This window comes from Agelaius tricolor, unplaced genomic scaffold (genome assembly GCF_023055355.1).
Source record: "Agelaius tricolor isolate 1412-34295 unplaced genomic scaffold, bAgeTri1.0.p SCAF_35, whole genome shotgun sequence".
NCBI lineage: Eukaryota > Metazoa > Chordata > Aves > Passeriformes > Icteridae > Agelaius > Agelaius tricolor.
Genome location: NW_027269295.1, coordinates 414961 through 434542, shown reverse-complemented (window position 1 = coordinate 434542; position 19582 = coordinate 414961). Strand labels below are relative to the sequence as shown.

Sequence of the window (19582 nt, the reverse complement as noted above, 5' to 3'; positions counted from 1 at the left end):
CTGCCGATGCCTGTGCCGGGACCCCTTCCGTGAGCGAGGAGCCCGTGCTGCGGGAACAGCCTCTGCTTGCCAGGAGAGAGGAGCCAAGCACGCTTCCCCGGCTCCCTTCTCCCAGGATTTACAGTCCCGGTGGCTGGATGCCGAATTCCCTCGTTCGTGCAACAATGCGGGACGAGTCTGGAGCTGGTGCAGGAGAGGGGGGCGATGGGGGTCGGTGTGAGTGCTCAGGACAGCGCAGGATCCTGGCGGGACTGTTTGGGAGCTGGGGGTGCACTCTGTGTGTGTGGGGCTGTCTGAACACACTGGCTGTGCTCGAGGAATGAGCGGGGGCGGCAGCACAGCCACCCCTTCCCTCCCGAGCACCTGAGTCACAGAATCCCAGAAGGGTTTGGGCTGGAAGGGACCCCAAAGCCCATCCAGTGCCACCCCTGCCATGGCAGGGACACCTCCCACTGTCCCAGGGACACCTTCCACTGTCCCAGGCTGCTCCAACCCCAATGTCCAGCCTGGCCTTGGGCACTGCCAGGGATGCAGGGGCAGCCCCAGCTGCTCTGGGCACCCTGTGCCAGGGCCTGCCCACCCTGCCAGGGAGCAATTCCCAATTCCCAATATCCCATCCAGCCCTGCCCTCTGGCAGTGGGAGCCATTCCCTGTGTCCTGTCCCTCCAGCCCTTGTCCCAGGTCCCCCTCCAGCTCTCCTGGAGCCCCTTTAGGTACTGGAAGGGCTCTGAGCTCTCCCCAGAGCCTTCCACAGGCAGAACAGCCCTAACTCTGAGTGTTCTCCAGAGCTGTGGAAAATCGCACCCTCTGGATAGTGAAAAGTTGCTCAGTTCTACCTAATTTGGCTCTCGAGTGCTAAGAAAGGTCGACTCCAAGGGCTAGAACCCCTTCAGCTCAGCCAGACGCTCGTTCCCCAAATCCTGAGCCACGGATCCCGTCCAGGGCTGCGCAAACCCCCGCGATGCGCGGAGCTCTGTCCTCCCGGGCACGGCCGGTCCTGCTCACGGCGCCCGGGGCTGCCCCGCTGCGGGCACCCGCACCCTCGGGGCTGCTGGGAGAGCGGGGCACGGCCACCGCTCCCCGCCTTCCTCCAGGGCCGCCTGGGGGCTCAGGACAGCGGGCTGCTCGTCTCTTGTCCCCCCAGATCTCCTCGCTGTGGGGCGGGAGCGGCTCGGGAGCCGTGTTCGGGACGGCGAGGGCTCCGGGAGCGGTGCCCGGGGGCAGGCGGCGGGGCCGGGCGCTGTCCCGTTTATAGGAGGGCGGCGGGCGGCGGCTGAGCCCTCCCCGTGCCGCAGACGCAAACGGGGCGGTGGCCCCGGTTAAAGGGGAAACTTGACAGCGCCGCCGCCCGCTCCGCTCCGCGCCCGCTCCGCCGCCGCCAGCGCGCTCCGCTCCGCCGCGATGTGAGTACGGAGCGCCCGTCCCGCCGGGGCACGGCCACACCGGGAACGGGGCTGGGGAACGGGCACAGCGGGAACGGGACCGGGGAGAGCCCCGGGGAACGGGCACAGCGGGAACGGGGCCGGGGAGAGCCCCGGGGCCCCGCAGCCGAGAGGGAGGGCAGCAGCACCCCCGCTCTGGGGTGTCCAAGGAGAGGGGTCAGGGCAGCCCCCTCCCCTGTTCACCGAGGGGGAGACGGGCTGGGGAAGGTCCCCCCCGGCTCGGGACAGGGTCCAGGAGAGGCTCTGCCGGGGGAGCCGGGGGTAGATGGGCTGAGAGCACCCTCGGAGAAGAGGGGAGGTGATGAGCGCGGTAAAATTCCCCCCGGGGTGGGGGCCGGTTGAATCACCCACACTGCTCCCATGGGTGGGTTTCCCTGCGTAGCGGGGCTGGGGCCGCCCCTCGGGGGCCATGAGCTGGGCCCGAGCCCTCCCGCCCGGCGGGACCGGGAGCGGACATTCCCTTGGGAGGAGAGGGGGACCGGGAGCGGACATTCCCTTGGGAGGAGAGGGGGACCGGACCCCTCCGGGGAGAGGGGCTGGGGGACCCTCTTGGGGATCACCCCCTTTGAAGGTGTCCGGGGAGGGGACTGGGCGGAGGCCCTCGGTGGGACGGGGAGAGCAGGCTCGGGGGAAGATCTCGGGGGGCTCCGGGGGAGATCGGGGAGCGGGCAGAGGGCTCGGACCCCTCTCCGTCGCTGGGGCCCGCGGAGAGAGCCCGAGCGCCGGGCGGGGCAGAGCGGAGCGTTCCCGCTGCCCCCGGCCATACGCACGGACAGACAGACACACGCCCTCAGCATCATCCTTGTCCCGCTGCAGCTCTGCCTCCAGCACCGCCAAGATGCTGCTCCTGCTGCTGGGGATCATCGTGCTGCACGTCACCGTGCTGGTGCTGCTCTTCGTCTCCACCATCGTCAGTGTGAGTTGGGATTTCCCCGCTCCGGGCTAGCGCCGGGCCCGGCCGTGGCGTGGCAAGAGCACGAGGGGTTATTTTTGTTTATGGCTGGTTTTACAGCCTGGCTGTCGGCAGGAGGCCTTTACGGGCTGGGCGCTGGTCTCAGTAACGATGGGATTTGGGAGCCTGGGAGTTTGCGCTGTCAGGGGAAGCTGGTGGGACGCTTGGCTGTGCTCTGTGGTGGTGCTCAAGGCATCCACGTTGGTACAGAGACACGAGGGCTGCTGGAAACCATCTCCTCATCATCCCCAGGCTGGTTCACATCGAGGAGCAGCCTCGGAGCACCCCAAATCCCCTCCTTTGGGGTGATGTTGCTCTCCCCTTTCATAAGAGAGCTCCACCTGCTATTGAGCTCCAGGCACAGGACCAGAGCAGCCAGGCCGAGCAGAATCTCTGGATAGGGCTGGCTGGGCACTGACTCCTCGGCACAGCAGTCCTGCTCCCCAGCTCTCCTCCCCTGGGCTGGGAACGAGGCACAGCCTCCTTTCCTAACCCAGCTTCCCAGGCTGACTCTGTGTGAGCAGCGGCAGGAGCGAGGGCTGGAGGCAGCTCCGAGGCTTCCCAGCACTGTCCCGGGGCTGCAGCCCAGTGAACACGTCAGCTGCTGGGGAGAGGCTGGAATTGGCTTTGAGGCAGCTGCTCTGTGGAGCTGGTGGCTTCCAAGCTTGCTTCACCAGGGGCTTCTTTCCCGGATTATTTTTTTCTTTTTTTTTTTTTTTCTTTTTGTGGTAACAGTCACGGAAAACGTTACAAAAATCTTCCGAGCCGTTAGGAATCACGTGGAAGCATTCAAATATCCCGGCCAGGCAGCGGGCGAGGCCGGCCAGGGGAGGGAAGCGCGGCCCCGGCGGGACTCGCTCCGTGCTCGAAGAGCATAAAGAGCTTCTGTTCCTGCGCCGCGGGGCTGAAGCGGTTAAAAGCAAATACCGGGACTGACTTTCCAAACCCCTGTGGACGGAAAAGCGCGTCCCTGGGAGCGCCTGGCCGGGCAGGCGCGCCGGGGCTGCGGCTGCTCGGTGCCGGAGCCTGGGGGGACGCGGTGGCGCTGGGGGGACACGGCCGGGGTGCGGGGGAGCGGGACCCGCTCACGGGCTGTGTCTGACCCGCTCACGGGCTGTGTCTGTCCCGCAGCAATGGCTGGTGAGCGGCGAACGCGCGGCAGACCTGTGGCAGAACTGCACCACCGGCAACCACTTCCAGTGCACGGCATCCTCCTCCAACGGTGAGTGCCCTCGGATCGCGGCTGTGTCCCCCCCCTGGAATCGGGGCTGTGCCCTCCTGGATCGGTGCTGTGTCCCCTGGAATCGGGGCTGTGTCCCCCCCATGGATCGGGGCTGTGTCCCCCCCATGGATCGGGGCTGTGTCCCCTGGAATCGGGGCTGTGTCCTCGGGATCAGGGCTGTGCCCCCTGGATCGGGGCTGTGTCCCCCCCATGGATCGGGGCTGTGTCCCCCCCATGGATCGGGGCTGTGTCCCCTGGAATCGGGGCTGTGTCCTCGGGATCAGGGCTGTGCCCCCTGGATCGGGGCTGTGTCCCCCCCATGGATCGGGGCTGTGTCCCCCCCATGGATCGGGGCTGTGTCCCCCCCATGGATCGGGGCTGTGCCCCCCCCCTGGATCGGGGTTGTGTCCCCCCCATGGATCGGGGCTGTGTCCCCCCCATGGATCGGGGTTGTGCCCCCCGGGATCGGGGCTGTGCCCCCCCCCATGGATCGGGCTGTGTCCCCTGGAATCGGGGCTGTGCCCCCCCCCATGGATCGGGCTGTGTCCCCTGGAATCGGGGCTGTGCCCCCGGGATCGGGGCTGTGTCCCCTGGAATCAGGGCTGTGTCCCCCCCCTGGATCGGGGCTGTGTCCCCCCCATGGATCAGGGATGTCCCCCCCATGGATCGGGGCTGTGTCCCCCCCATGGATCGGGGCTGTGCCCCCCCATGGATCGGGGCTGTGCCCCCCCATGGATCGGGGCCCTGAGAAGACCTGATCCAGAGGACACCTGTCCCCTACCTGGAAATCTGTGCTGGTTTTGTGCTGGCACGGGCTGAGGTTTGGGCACAGCCCTGGCCCCGGGGTTTGCTGTGGGGGCTGAGCTGAGTGCCCCGAGGGCACTCAGGGGCACACCGGGGCTGCACGGCCTCCGCGGGACCCCGCTGGTGAAGGCTGGTGTGTCACACTGTGTGACACCACCCCTGAGCTGGCTGCTGAGGCCAGCAGGGGAGGACAGTGTGCTGACACACCGTGACGTGACGCGCCCTTCCCAGGGTGACCAGTGGCACCAGGAGCACAAAATCCGTGTCCGAGAGTTGGGCCAGCCCGTGCCTCAGTTTCCCTGGAAGACACAGCTAATGCCAGTGGTGCTGGGGCCAGCATTTGTATCGTTAGCCTGGTTTTTGCTTTCCTGGGAGAACAGATTGTCCCAGGGCAAGCCCCAGTGCCAGAATCCCAGCACCATCACTGGGACACGGGCACAGCGATGCCGTGTGGCCCTGGTGAGGCTCACAGCCACACGGGGAGCAGTCCGTGCTCCTGGAGGGTGCCTCAGGGGAGGGTTTTTGGAGGTTCCCATCAGAACCCCCATCCTTTGGGAGCACAGCACTCGCGTTCCGCCCGCGGGAGGCGGTGCCCTGCTGTGTCCCCAGGCTGTCCCCGCTGTCCCCGCTCTGGTTCCTCGGGCAGCTCCCGGCCCCGCACAGGTCTCTGCTGACGCCTGCTGGTGTCCGGGCCAGCCGGGAGCGGCTGGATCGCATCCCGAGCCCCTGGAGCCGGGCCCGCATCGGCCGGGCCGGCTATTGCCGCGTCGGCAGCCCCGCTGCAGGGCCAGTCATGCGAGCTGCGAAAGTGCTGAGCCCCCGCTTGTGCTGAGCCCCCGCTTGTGCTGAGCCCCCGATTGTGCTGAGCCCCCGGCTGTGCTGAAAGGCAGCGCCGGCTCCCAGCAGCCCCGGCGCTCTAAAGCCTCCCCAGATCTTTGGCTTTTCACGCCCGCACCGCTCTTTCTGGATGTTTACAGGACACTCTGTCAGTGCTGAGAGAGCCCTGTCCCAGCTGTGCTTGGGTGGTTTCCGCACACCCGACGGTCCTGCCGGGCTGGGAGTGTCCTCTGCCCGTTCCCAGAGCCTCTGGAGCCTTTCCAGCGCTGATGTTTCATCATTAAAGGGACAATGGCCACGATGATCCTGTTGAAAATGCAGCTGAGCCTCAGCTGAGTCGGGGCGACAGCCCTGATGCAGTGGCATGGCCCATGGACATTTGTAACGTCCCTTCCAACACAAACCAGTCTGGGATTCCAGGATAAAGTGCCCCAGTGAGCTGCCCTGTAAGAAGTTCACTGTGCTCTCTGGCAGCTCTCACTTATCCAAAGGCTCTGCTCTGGCATCAGGACAAGGGGGTTTTGCTTGGACAGAACAGCAAGGAATCCTTGTCGGGAATTTTGGCAGCACTTCCAGTCTTCACACGGGGGCAGGTTTTGCTTTGGCCATCACGGTGGCCACTGGGGTGTGGTTATTTGTTCTTCTCTTTTCAGAAGGCAGTGGGACTCAGTGAGTGGAATTTGGAATTAGATGGTGCTGGGTCGCCTGTGCTCATCATGGATGGGGATTTTTGGGGGGTGGTGATGCTGTGGTGCCCCCTTGGTCTCAGCTGAGCCTCCCCTGTCCTGTCATACAGGGACCCTTTTCTTAGTTACCTTGGTGTGGATATCCAACAAGAAGCACAACTATTTAATGCAGGTGCCAGCAGGGTTTGCCCTGGTGTTTCTGGGGAGGCTCTGGGCTGTGCTCCTCACCCTGCAGACCCTCCTGTGGGCATGGAGCAGTGCCAGGGCTGGGCACAGCGCTGCCAGGCGAGCACTCAGCGCTCTCAGAGCCCCTGGGCACAGGCTGGGCTGTGCTCCTCGCCCTGCAGGCCCTCCTGTGGGCATGGAGCAGTGCCAGGGCTGGGCACAGCACTGCCAGGCGAGCACTCAGTGCTCTCAGCAGCCCCTGGGCACAGGCTGGGCTGTGCTCCTCGCCCTGCAGGCCCTCCTGTGGGCATGGAGCAGTGCCAGGGCTGGGCACAGCACTGCCAGGCGAGCACTCAGTGCTCTCAGCAGCCCCTGGGCACAGGCTGGGCTGTGCTCCTCGCCCTGCAGGCCCTCCTGTGGGCATGGAGCAGTGCCAGGGCTGGGCACAGCACTGCCAGGCGAGCACTCAGTGCTCTCAGCAGCCCCTGGGCACAGGCTGGGCTGTGCTCCTCGCCCTGCAGGCCCTCCTGTGGGCATGGAGCAGTGCCAGGGCTGGGCACAGCACTGCCAGGTGAGCACTCAGCACTCTCAGCAGCCCCTGGCAGGCTCTGGGCTGTGCTCCTCGCCCTGCAGACCCTCCTGTGGGCATGGAGCAGTGCCAGGGCTGGGCACAGCGCTGCCAGGTGAGCACTCAGCACTCTCAGCAGCCCCTGGGCACAGGCTGGGCTGGGTTGGGCCCGGTGGGGCTGAGCTCCCAGCTCCCCAGTTCCCCATGGCCCTCGGTGTGTGAGGGCTGATCCATCCCCGCAGGAGCCCCGGGCACATTCCCTCTCCCTCTCCGTGTACAACGCCTGCTTGTCGCTTTGATTTCTGCATCTGCTGTTAGATAATGCCTTTTTTTTTTCTTCAAGAGGCCGAGAACTATGGAAAAAATGTAGCAATCTTAGCTTGGTTTGCGCTGTCAGACATTCCTGGAGGAGCCTTATCTGAGGAATCCAGCGAGCGCGGCCTGTGGGCCGGCAGGGCCGCGTGCCAGCCCGGCCCAGCAGGGCTCTCCGGGAGATTCCAGCCCAGATCCCCACACTGCCATGGTCCCTCCTCCAAAAATGGCCTTTTCCTCCCTCAGCTGGATGCTCTGTGCAGGAAGGAAGGTTCCTTTGCTGCTGTGTTCTCTCTGGTTGTGGCGGGAGTGCTGAAAGCGGGGAGGCCGTGGGGCCGTCCATGGGATCCCCCCCTCCTGCAGTGCCAGGAAATGTTTGTCCTTCCTGTTGTCTTCTCCCCTAAATTCACTTTTTCAAAACTTAAATTCATTTTGCTTGGTTTTTCTTGCTAGACCATGATGCAAAAGGTACAAGGCTTGATCTTTGCTGTTTATAGCTTAGTTTATTCATTATTATTTCATCTTTTCCTTGCGGTACGCAGTCTCTATCACACCAATGGTGTCTTTTCTATCGCCTATACTGGGCCTAGTAAATGCTTTAGTTGAGTGTAGGGAGTAGCTCTGTTGTTCCAGGTCATATTCCAAGGCAACTTCTCCTTTGAGTGGCCTGCCCACAGGCAGGCTGGAGGTTTGGGGCTGTGTTAAAGGGAAAAGGAGACCCTAAACCTTGGCAAGTGCCCAATCACTGGGTGCTGGGGGCTCTGGGATGCCCATGCTGGTTTGCTGATGTGGTGGCCACAAGCAAAGCCCAGGTGCTCACCCAGAGCAGACTTTATTGATGTTAATAATGGGTGACACCAGCTTAACCCAGGCAGGGCTGAGCCCTCTCTGCCAGCCCTGGGGGACTGAAACTCATCCCTTGGTGCTCTGAAATCACCTGAGGGGCACTCACAGGATCCCAGATGGTTTGGGCTGGAAGGGACCCTAAATCCCACCCAGTGCCACCCCTGCCATGGCAGGGACACCTCCACTGTCCCAGGGACACCTCCCACTGTCCCAGGTGCTCCAGCCCCAGTGTCCAGCCTGGCCTTGGGCACTGCCAGGGATGCAGGGGCAGCCCCAGCTGCTCTGGGCACCTGTGCCAGGGCCTGCCCACCTCTGGGTAAAGAATTTACTCCTAAAATCTAAAAATCTCCTATTCCAAGAGAATATTTCATATTTCAGATCAGTTTGTCCCGTAACTTTCTTGCCTTTAATAGGAAAGGGATTTCCTATGCTTAAAGCCAATTTTTTATTGTTGCTTGTTCTTCTTACAAAGAGCATCTGCTAAGGAGAGCTTGGGAGCTGCTGCTGGGTTTTTCTCAGCTGCCCCAGATGTCTTTGGCTCCCATTTCTTCTGTGAGACGAGGGCTCAGACGCCTTCCCTGCCATATTTGTGCTCTGGCCCACAGAGGAACAGCAGGAAGAGGGCAGCATGTGGCCAAAGGATGACTGCCAAGCCAGAAGAAGGGGTGGGGGTGTCCCCTGCAGAGTGTGGTGCTGGAAAACCCTTCAACCTGCTTCTTCTGGGCCTTGGTGAGCCCCCTGGATGTCCCTGCGGGCTCAGGCTGAGTGAGCCTGCCCTAGGTCTGTGGGCCAAGGCCCCACTGCTGCCCACTCCTGCTGCTGGACTGGCCATCCCTGAGCCTCGGGAGGATCTGCAGTGATGGATCTGCCACCTCAGCACAGGCCAGCAGGAGGCCAGAGCCACCACCACCACCAGGGAGAGGAGCTGCCTTGGGCTTTTGGAGCTGCTGCAAGGAGCTTTTCATGGTGCCAGCAGCTTTCTGCTGCCTCAGCTGCATCAGGAGTGCCTCTGCAGGATGTGAGCTCCTGTGGGATGTGGCAGCTCTGGATCTCCTTCCCTCATGGACTTCTTGGATGGAGCTTCAAGGAGAAGGAAAGAGAGGAGAGCCAAGAGGAAAAGAGGAGGAGAGGAGAAGACAGAGGTTTGAGGGGTTCATCTCCATCTGAAGGAGCTCAGGAGAGGAGCAGGAGGCCTTGGAGGACTCGGAGCTCTGTGTTCAGTCCCTGCCTCCCGCGGCCCCAGGGCTCCCCTCCTGCTCATCCCCCCCACCCTGGGAGCTCCTTGGAGCCCCCTTTGCCTCTGGGATTGCCAGCAACACCCAGATCCAGCACAGCCTGCTGGCTCCCAGGCCATGGAGATGGGAGGACTGGGAAGGAGCAGCGGGAATGTCTGGCTGGGCCACAGCAGGAGAAAGCTGCACTGGAGCTGCACTGGAGCTGCACTGGCCCTGGAGCTTCCCTGGGATAGTGCAGTGCCTCGGCTGGACAGAGGGCAGGAGGGATCCCTGTGGGACAGGAGAGGGGTCTCAGAAGGACAGGAGAGGGTCCCTGCAGGAGAGGGGCTTCTCCTGGCAGCCTGGGCTGCTGCCTCTGTACCCGCGCTGTTCCTGACCCTGCTGAGACCCAACTTGCAGCATGGAGCAGCAGGTGTTACAGCTGGGACATGAATTGCCCTCCTTCCCTCCAGCTTTGGCTGTGTTATGTGCTGCAGTTACCTCCTTAATGGATGTTTTCTTCTCCAGAAGTGGTTGCTTTTTAAATGCACAGTGTACACACTTGGCAGAGGGAAAGCTCCATCTGCAGAACATTCCCATCAGCTGCAGATCCCAGCACAGAGGGGTTTTAATGCCCAGCACTCATTTAGGGAGCTCTTACAGCAGTGGACAAGCTGAGCTCTAAAAAGTGTCTTCAGTGTGCACTTTGGTTTTCACTTTGGTGTGAATTAAACCCTGGGGAGGTGATTCCTGTCCTTCAAGGCCTCTGCTCCTGCACAAGGGCACATTTTCACTACCCTGTCAGTCCTGTCAGGGCATAAAACCCCTCTGCAAGCAGGGCTGGGGCTCTGCTGCCCAGGCTGGGCTGGCTGCTCTCTCTGGGAGATGGAGCTCCAATTCCTGCTCTGGGCTCCAATTCCTGCTCTGGGTTTCTTTCTTTCCTGCTGGATTTTAGGGCAGTGAAACGTGGTCTTTATCTTCCCAGGGCTGAAGTCTTCTCCCTGCTGTTGTAAGCAGTGCTGTGAGCACATCAGGGCCTGCAGAACTTCAAGGAAAATTCACATTTGCTCTGTAAGAACTCCTTGCCTTGTGCCTGGCTGTCTTTGTGACAGGGCTGTGCCCACTCCCACCGTGCAGGGTGTTATCTGTCCCTTCCACGCTGCTTCCTTTCCTCCTTCCTCCTGAAGAACGCAGATATAAACACAGAGCTGAAGAGATGCAGGGGAAAAAATGGGATAACCAGCTTGCTGCCCAGGGGAAACCACAAATAACAGCCTGTGAGTAAACAGTGCTGACAGCCCAGCTGCAGCTCTGGGAAACTTGCTGTGTTTGGGATCCCGAGGGCTGGCCATGGCACCGACAGCAAAGGGTTAAAGGCACGTGGGGCTGAGCCCGCAGAATCCCCACCTGCAGTTATAGGGGTGGTTTTAAACGCATTAAAGGCAATTAGCTGTCCTAATCCAGCTGGAGTCTGTGGGCAGCTGGTGTGGAGTTAATGGAGCTCTGGAACTCGCGGGTCTCAGTCCTGGGCTGGGATTCTGCCCTTTGTTTTCACAGAGGAGGCCAGCACAAGTCAGCAAAGGGCTGGATGTGAGCTCAGAGCTCTGGGCTGCGGGATCATCTCCTGCTCTCCCTGCTGCCAGGCTGGCTGCCCAAACCCTCTGGCCACGGTGGGCTCCCCCCTCACGCTGCCTTTCTGTGCCTCTGACACGGCTCTTTATTACAATGGGATTCTGCAAAGCCCCTGTAAATCATTTGCATTCAGAAGCAAAAACCGGGCAGGGGAGGCGGATGCAATTAAAGGGCAGCTCAGCTCAGCTCAGCTTTCCGTCTAGACAGCCCTCTCCTAAAATAACCAGCAGTGGGAGCATCCACCTCGAGCAGAAAGGCTCCTCTCGGCCGGATCCCGTGGCCTTTGCATCACAAAGGACTCGGCTTTCTGGTCCGAGGGAGCTGCAGGGCTTGGCTCCGAGCTGGGAGAGGGTGGGAGGAGGGCTCAGCTTCCCCTCTCAGCCGGGATGGGAGCCCTGTCTGTGCTGGGCAATGGAGGCAGGTGCCCTTCAGCACTGCACATCCTCCAGGCACTCGGAGCTCTGACCTGAGCAAGGATTCCGGATGATTTTGGTGGTGCTGGAGCTGCCTCATCCCATTCCCACTGGTGGAGGACAGCCAGAGCTGCAGGGGCAGGTGCGGCTGAGGCAGGGGGGGTTTCCCTGCTCAGCTACTGAGATAGGAAATCCATTGGACGTTTTGTGTGCACATTGCACTGAAATCCACTCTGGCATTTCCTGTGCACAGGGACCCGCTGTGCTGGAGTGAGGGAAGGCCAGCACTGGAAATGGGCAGTGCCAGGAGGGGAAGGACCAGGCTGGCTGTGGGGAGCAGGGGCTGCTCTGGGGGGCTCCAGAGCTTTGGGAGCAGGGGCTGTGTCTGCTCCATTGCCTGAACACCCAGAGACAAGAGGCAGAGGGCTGGGGTGGAAATCCTGCTCCAGAGTCAGACACAGACCTGGCTGAGTGGCACAGGATGCTCCTGCAGCCCTGGGTTTGCTGGCAGTGCCATGGGTCACCCCTGCCACCACGGCTGTGCCTCACCCTCGGGGCCAAACCCCGCTCTGCCCTCCCCAAGCTCACAGGGGTTTGGGGGGCCCTGTGGTCACTTCTGGGGCAGACCTTGCCCTGGGCAGTCCCGATGGCCCCGTTTGCTGCTCCGGAGGTGGCTGAGCTGAAGGACAGCTTTGTTTGGAAGTTTTTCCACTTCAGTCATTTGCTGCAGGGAGCCGATTCTGCAGGCAGGGAACTGAAATCGGTGGGAGTAAAAGTGTGGCAGAGACATGGGGCTGAGTCTGAGGCTTCAGGGCTGCCTAATGAAGGATCCAGCCCCAAGCAGGATTTTTCTGCCTTTCACTGGGTGGTTTGTGCCTCAGTTTACCTGCACTGAGTCCTGCATTTTGATTTCAAACCTTAGAAGGGAAGGGGAAGGCAGAGGTTTCTGTGAGCACTGCCTCTTTCTCTCAAGCTGCAGCAGCTCAGGGCATGGGGCTGCATTTTGCTTGTTTATTTATATTTTTTTTACGTGGGGTTTACACACCCACTAGGCCTGGAAATAGCTGAGCAGTGACTCACACGGGCTGGTTTAGCTGGTCTGCTCTGGGACACAGCTGCGTTTGGCAGCTGGGGACGACTTCCAAAAGGTCCAGCTCCACAGGGGCACAGGGTGTTTTCCTCCCTGTGTGTTTACTTGCCCTCGGAGCTCAGCCAGCGTGGTGTCCCAGAACTCATGGCTTTGGTGCTTGAGGCACAGCTGAGCAGAGTCAGTGCCCATGGTTTGGTGTTTGAGGCACAGCTGAGCAGAGCTCAGTGCCCATGGTTTGGTGTTTGAGGCACAGCTGAGCAGAGCTCAGTGCCCATGGTTTGGTGTTTGCAGTACAACAGAGCTCAGTGCCCATGGTTTGGTGTTTGAGGCACAGCTGAACAGAGCTCAGTGTCCCTGGTTTGGTGTTTGAGGCACAGCTGAGCAGAGCCTGGTGCCCATGGTTTGGTGTTTGCAGTACAACAGAGCTCAGTGCCCCTGGTTTGGTGTTTGAGGCACAGCTGAACAGCCAGGGCTGGGCACTGAGCTGGGGGTGAGAGAGGCTCTGTCTGCAGGTCAGGGTTTTGTCTCTGCTCTGTTTTGTGGCAAACACTCCCAGGGCAGTGCCAGGCCTGTGATCTGTTGCATTCCAGCAGCTGGGCCATGGCAGCCCCGTGGCACCCGGAATCCTGCAGCACCGTGCCCGGGCTGGGGGTCTCAGCAGTGGGACAGCGCCAGGCACAGCCCCCAGCTGCTCCCAAACCCACGGGAGCCAGGCTGGGCTGGTGGCACAGCCAGGGGCACAGCAGGGCCTCCATGTGCCCGCGCTGAGGCGTCTGTGTGTCTGTCCGTCCCCAGAATGGCTGCAGTCTGTCCAAGCCATGATGATCCTCTCCGTCATCTTCAGCGTGCTGTCACTGTTCCTGTTCTTCTGCCAGCTCTTCACGCTCACCAAGGGCGGCCGCTTCTACATCACCGGAGTCTTCCAGATCCTGGCAGGTGAGTGGGGCCAAGGGTGGCACTGCCACTGCCATGGGCCCTGGTGCCACTGTGGCCAGGCTGTGGGCACCCAGGGGCCTGGAGAGGGGAACAACTCCTAGGGAAGGGAAGGGAAGGGAAGGGAAGGGAAGGGAAGGGAAGGGAAGGGAAGGGAAGGGACAATTCGGGGGTGTTGAGGATGGGATCCTGGGATGAAATCCAGCTCCTGGACTGTTGTGCATCCAGGCTCTTCTGCCCTTGCACAGGGAAGGTGCCAGAGGTTTCTGCCCCAGCCAGGGAGGCTCTGGAGGGACAGGGTGCCAAAGCTGGGGGCAGTAGATCACAGGGATGCTGGAAGCAGAGCTCTGCCTGTGCCCCAGGGTGGGATGTTAGATGTCCAGGGTGGCTCTGCTGGCTCTGGGACCCTTCACCAGGCTGGGTGAGGCTTCCACAGCTGCTGGAGGGGTGGGGAAAGTCGTGACAATCCTGTTTTGGCAAAAGAGGGCTCGGTGATTATTTATAAACTTGCCATGAGGGGGCCTGGTGCTTTCCCCATGAGCACAGAGCCCTGGAGCTGCAGGGTGAGCTCTGGCTTGGGCTGTCAGCTGCTATTTTTAACTCTTTGAGAACTCAGTGCTGGAAAGGAGCCACAGCTCATGTCCTAGGCTGCAGCTCCCCGAGCACTGATGTTGTAAAGCCACTGGCTCTGTTTCTGTTTCCACATATGAAACCAGTGGAGAGGATTTTCAAGAGTTCAGGCTAAAAAATGTAATTGTGCTTCGAGATCCTGGCTGCATTAGGACAGAGTGTCTGGGGAGAAGACTGATTCTTTCCTAGAGCTTTAGATGTTAGACTAGAAGCCACCCGAGGTCCTGCTATTTTATCAGTGGAAAAACTCATTCACTGAGCTTAGACTTTAAAGTGTCTGGCCATCCTCTAAGCAACTGGCCTTCCCAAACCCTGGTGAAATCCAGAGCTAAGCTTTATTGGCTTGAACTCCATGATGAGTGGATCTGCTTGGCCACAGTGCCAGTGGAGTTCAGATCAGTTCACCACCTCTGGAAAAAGAGATGTATGGAAACCCCTTAGAGCCACGGAGCCAAGGAGAGGAAATGGGCATTAATAATGCAATTACCTGCAATTACCTCTGTTAGAGCTTCTCTAATAGACCTGGGAGCAGGAGGCTTCTCTCTGCTGGTGAGCCCTCACTGTCAGAGGAGGAGAGCAGGGACTGCAGCCCTCCTGTCTGGTGTCCCCAGTGGATGCAGGGTCAGACCTACAGTCTTCTTGGGCTGTGGGGTAATGGGTTAATGCCATGCCCAGCCAGTGTGAAGGACAGAGGACGTGCGTCCTCCTTGCATCCAGATTCCCTGTGGCCAGGGAACTGAAGGCAGAGCTCTGGATCAGGTGGGCACTGCTGGCTGTCCTTGCTCTTCTCCCTGCCAGGGCTGGAGGAGGAGGCTCAGGCCAGTTTTGATCCTTGTGGCCCTCAGTGCCAGAGCTGTTGGTAGGAAACAGGGCATGGCTGTGCCAGCACTGCCAGGAGATGGGGACAGCTTTGGTCACAGGAGCTGAGCCCGTTCTGGTCTCCCTGCTGCTGTGGGAGCCTGGCCAGGAGCACTGGGCTCTGCTGGGTGCCAGAGCTGGGCAGAGCTGCCCTGAGAGCCAGGGAGGAGGCCAGGGGCCGGTACCCACTGCAGGGACCCCAGCCAGGGGAGGGGAGGAAGAGAAGGGTGAGGCCACTTTGGTGTGTGATGCAGCAGCCAGGCAGGATCACCCCCAGCACCTCCTCACAGCTTGGAATCACCCCCAAAGCCCAGCTGGGTTTGTCCTGATGGGCTCACGGGCACCAAAAGGCCCTCAAAGGCTCCCCTGCATCCTCGGTGGGTCCAGCATGTCCATGGGTAGCTCAGCATGGCAGGGATGTGGGTTTGGGCCCCTCGGGGTCTGACCCAGCTCCTGCATCCTTCTCATCATCACTTCCATCTCTTCCCTCCCACCCCTCTCCCCCCAGAGCTGCTGGGCTGCAGAGGGGGCTCAGCCTGCAGGGCTGTGCCTGCCCTCATCCCACAGCTCTTTGCAAACACCTGCCCTGGGGAGCTGCCCTGGCTGCTCTGCAGGGCTGGGGCTGCTCTGGCACTGACAAACCCCGGGAACAAATGTCGGGAAGCGTTTGCCCTCCTGGCCTGCCAGAGCAGCACGCTCCCCAAGCCAGGCTCTGCAGGCATGGTGGCTGCATTATTGCTTGCAGCTGGCTGCAGCTGGGCCTCCCTGCCCAGCTGTTGTGAGCCCAGAGCAGGGCAGGTGCCCCAGCAGTGCAGTGCAGCCATGGCCAGGCTCCTGCTGCAGACAATTGCTGCTGTATCTGGCCTCTGGAGGTGACTGGGCCACACGCCCGTCCCCTGTCCCCAGACAATGGCTGTGCTCTCTGTGCCCGGGCCGGGCAGTGGGAGTTGGCTCCCGTGCTTGGAGAATGGAAACTGCTCCTTAATGAAGTGAATTCCCACTTGTGCACTTTCCCTGAACAAAAGGAGCAGTGTCGAGTGGAACTGCAGCTCAAATATCACCGTGCTGAGATGTAGGTGGTCCTGAGGGCCGGGCAGGGGATGTGGAACTCGGCTCCAACAACAGCCCCACGACTGGATAATAGAACTGCTGGGATGGATTCAAAGAGCTCGTTTGGGGCAGGAATAGAGGTGGCTTTGTGTGCACTCTGGGCGGTGCCCACCCCTGATGGAGCTGTTTGCAACAACAAACCCTTAAACACTGCCCACGGGGGCTGGGCACCCCTGGGACCCCGACGGCCCTGGTGGGGCACGGGGGCCATGAGGGATGAGCCGTGGGCATGGAAGGGTTTGCAGGGAGCTGGGGTTTGTGGGGACCAGGGTTTGCTGGGAATGGGGTTTGTGAGGAACAGGGTTTGTGGGGACCAGGGTTTGTGGGGACCAGGGTTTACTGGGAATGGGGTTTGCTGGGAATGGGGTTTGCAGTTGAGCTTCTGGTGCAGCTGTGAAGGATGGGGGATCCCAGCCAGAGCATCCTGAGGCCCAGCTGGGTTTGGGGTTTTTGTCACCTAGAGAGGTGATACAGACACCTTGCTTTGAAAGCCCAGCTCTGAGTGTGCCCTCCTGCAGCACTGCGGGGAGGTGGCTCAGGCCAGGCTTTACACAAGGCACCAGGGGAGCGGGGTTGGTGTGGAGCAGCATCCCTGGTCTGCCTGAGGGATGGGTTAGCCCAGGTGGTGCTCCAGAACCTCTGGCTTTGCTTGCTGAGCGTGGCAGAGACATCCCTGCTCCCCTCCAGCCAGGCCAGAGCCCACAGCATCCCCTCCCAAACCTCCCAGGTGACGGGACCCGAGGGGGCAGAGCAGAGCCAGCCCCTGTGCTGGTGCTGGCTGCTGCCCTGTGTGCCTGGGGCTCCTAGCAGGGACTGTCCTGTGTGTCACTGACTGTGCCCCGTGTGTCACTGACTGTCCCATGTGTCACTGACTGTCCCGTGTGTCACTCACTGTCCCGTGTGTCACTGACTGTGCCCCGTGTGTCACTGACTGTCCCATGTGTCACTCACTGTCCCGTGTGTCACTGACTGTCCCGTGTGTCACTGACTGTGCCGTGTGTCACTGACTGTCCCATGTGTCGCTGACTGTCCCATGTGTCACTCACTGTCCCATGCTGTCACTGACTGTCCCCCGTGTGTCACTGACTGTCCCGTGTGTCGCTGACTGTCCCCCGTGTGTCACTGACTGTCCCATGCTGTCACTGACTGTCCCATGTGTCGCTGACTGTCCCGTGTGTTACTGACTGTCCCATGTGTCACTGACTGTCCCCCGTGTGTCACTGACTGTCCCATGCTGTCACTGACTGTCCCATGTGTCGCTGACTGTCCCGTGTGTTACTGACTGTCCCATGTGTCACTGACTGTCCCCCGTGTGTCACTGACTGTCCCATGCTGTCACTGACTGTCCCATGTGTCACTGACTGTCCCCTGTGTCACTGACTGTCCCGTGTGTCACTGACTGTCCCCCATGTGTCGCTGACCGTCCCCTGTGTCACTGACTGTCCCCTGTGTCACGGACTGTCCCGTGTGTCACTGACTGTCCCGTGTGTCACTCACTGTCCCGTGTGTCACTGACTGTCCCGTGTGTCACTCACTGTCCCATGCTGTCACTCACTGTCCCGTGTGTCGCTGACTGTCCCGTGTGTCACTGACTGTCCCCCATGTGTCACTGACTGTCCCGTGTGTCACTGACTGTCCCGTGTGTCACTCACTGTCCCATGTGTCGCTGACTGTCCCCCGTGTGTCACTGACTGTCCCATGTGTCACTCACTGTCCCGTGTGTCACTGACTGTCCCATGCTGTCACTGACTGTCCCGTGTGTCACTGCCTGTCCCGTGTGTCACTGACTGTCCCGTGTGTCACTGACTGTCCCATGCTGTCACTGCCTGTCCCGTGTGTCACTGACTGTCCCATGTGTCACTCACTGTCCCGTGTGTCACTGACTGTCCCATGCTGTCACTGACTGTCCCGTGTGTCACTGACTGTCCCGTGTGTCACTCACTGTCCCATGTGTCGCTGACTGTCCCATGCTGTCACTGACTGTCCCGTGTGTCACTGACTGTCCCGTGTGTCACTCACTGTCCCATGTGTCGCTGACTGTCCCATGCTGTCACTCACTGTCCCGTGTGTCACTCACTGTCCCATGCTGTCGCTGACTGTCCCCGTGCTGCCTCGCAGGGCTGTGCGTGATGAGCGGCGCTGCCATCTTCACCGTGAGGCACACGGACTGGCACCAAGCCTCGGAAAGCACCTCCTACGGCTTCGCCTACATCCTGGCGTGGCTGGCCTTCCCCCTGGCCCTGGCCAGCGGCATCGTCTACGTCATCCTGCGGAAGCGCGAGTGACGCCGCGGGACGGGGCCGCGGCACCGTGACCTCCTCACCAGGGACGGGGCAGAATAGACGAGAAAACGGAAAAGAAAATTAACCAAAAAACCAGAAAAACAAAAAAAAAAGGAATCAACCCTCCCATCCAAACCAAACCTGACCGACCCCCAGAGGAAACACTCAAAGGGTTCCTTGTTAATTGAAGATGTATATAGTATCTATGGTTTAAAAAACCTATTTATAACACTTTTTACATATATGTACATAGTCTTGTTTGCTTCTGTTGACCATGCGCTGTTTTAAAGCCTAAAGCAAGTGCCTAAGGAACTCTCACTCCTAACAGTGTAACAGAGCGCAGTGATTTCTCTCTCATGCAAAATCCTCTTTGAGCTGACCTCTCCTGCCCTGTCCCGGCCCGTCAGAGCCCCCAGCTCTGGTTTTAGGCTGGCGTGGATCAGCCACGCCTGGTTCCACAGCCAGGGCTGGGCCCTGCTCCTGCCACATGCTGTGATCCACAGGGCACGTCCAGATCTGACGGGAGACGCTTCCAAAAGGTTTGAAGGATTTTGGAGCAAAGGCTTTGATTGCCCCAAGTGCCTAAATGACTTATGTGCCTAAGTCCCACTGCCTTGCCGCCACACCCGCTGGGAATTTGGGCTTTTAAATCACTTAGGCCGAGCTGCAGCCCAGCCCGGGCCCTCCTCCCTGGCGCGGCTGCCGGGGCCGGGCTGTGCCGAGCGCTGGGAGCTGCTGCTCCCAGCCTGGGACGTGCTCTGCCCCTGCCGTGGAGCTGAGCTGCCCCTGAAATCCAATACCACATGTATGAAATGGTGCTATCTATTTACCATTCCTTACCCTGCTATGCCATTTAACCTTAGTCACTGGAAATTCAGTTAACGACCTTGAGGTAAACAACCAAGCTAGAAATGAGAAATAATTCTGTGTAATATAAATGAGCTATAACTGCTTTTGTACTTAGATTTGCTCTTACTATTATTTTTAATAAAGCATTTATAACCAAGATTCCTTTTTCCCCTCCGTGGTGCAGAGGAACAGAAGCAGCTCTGGCCGGAGCCCGTGGGGCTCTGGCACCAGAGCAAGATGTGAGTCCTCTGTATTTCAGCAACGAGTCTGGCCATGAATGGAACAGGCACCAGCACAGACCCCAGGCTGCCTCTGAGGACTCCAGACACTGTTGCTTTTTTTGGTTAATCTTGGGGTTTTTTGGGGTTCTACTTTTTTTTTTTTTTTTTTTTTTTTGCTTTGCCTTTCTGATTTTATATCGACTGTGTGGACTAAGAAGCAATGAAATAAAAGTCAGAATAACTCAGGTGCTTCTGCTTGTTGGGGTTTTGGGGGGTTAGAGCTGGACTCTGCTCCACCAGCCTGCTTGGCATCACAAGCCATCCACAGCCATCCCATGGCATCATGGAATCACAGAGTGATTTCTGTTGGAAGGGACAGCAAATCCCATCCTGTTTCCCTGGCTCTCCAGTGGGGCTGCAAACACACAGCACAGCTCGGTGGGGATGGGAGCTGCTGGGTGACCCCTGCACCACAGGGCTTTGGCACCTCCTTTGCCCATTTCCCCTGTTACCCTC

At 60.1% G+C, this 19582-nt stretch overlaps 1 protein-coding gene across 1 annotated transcript; it reads left to right on the top strand.

Annotated features, from left to right (window-relative positions):
• The first annotated feature begins 1291 nt into the window (after window positions 1-1291).
• On the top strand, window positions 1292-19311 carry PMP22 (peripheral myelin protein 22). Its single transcript, XM_071452762.1, has 5 exons — window positions 1292-1403; window positions 2259-2358; window positions 3526-3616; window positions 12979-13119; window positions 17833-19311. The coding sequence occupies exons 2-5, from the start codon at window positions 2281-2283 to the stop codon at window positions 17997-17999; spliced, it is 477 nt and encodes a 158-aa protein (XP_071308863.1). The 5' UTR covers window positions 1292-1403; window positions 2259-2280; the 3' UTR covers window positions 18000-19311.
• Window positions 19312-19582: the final 271 nt, after the last annotated feature.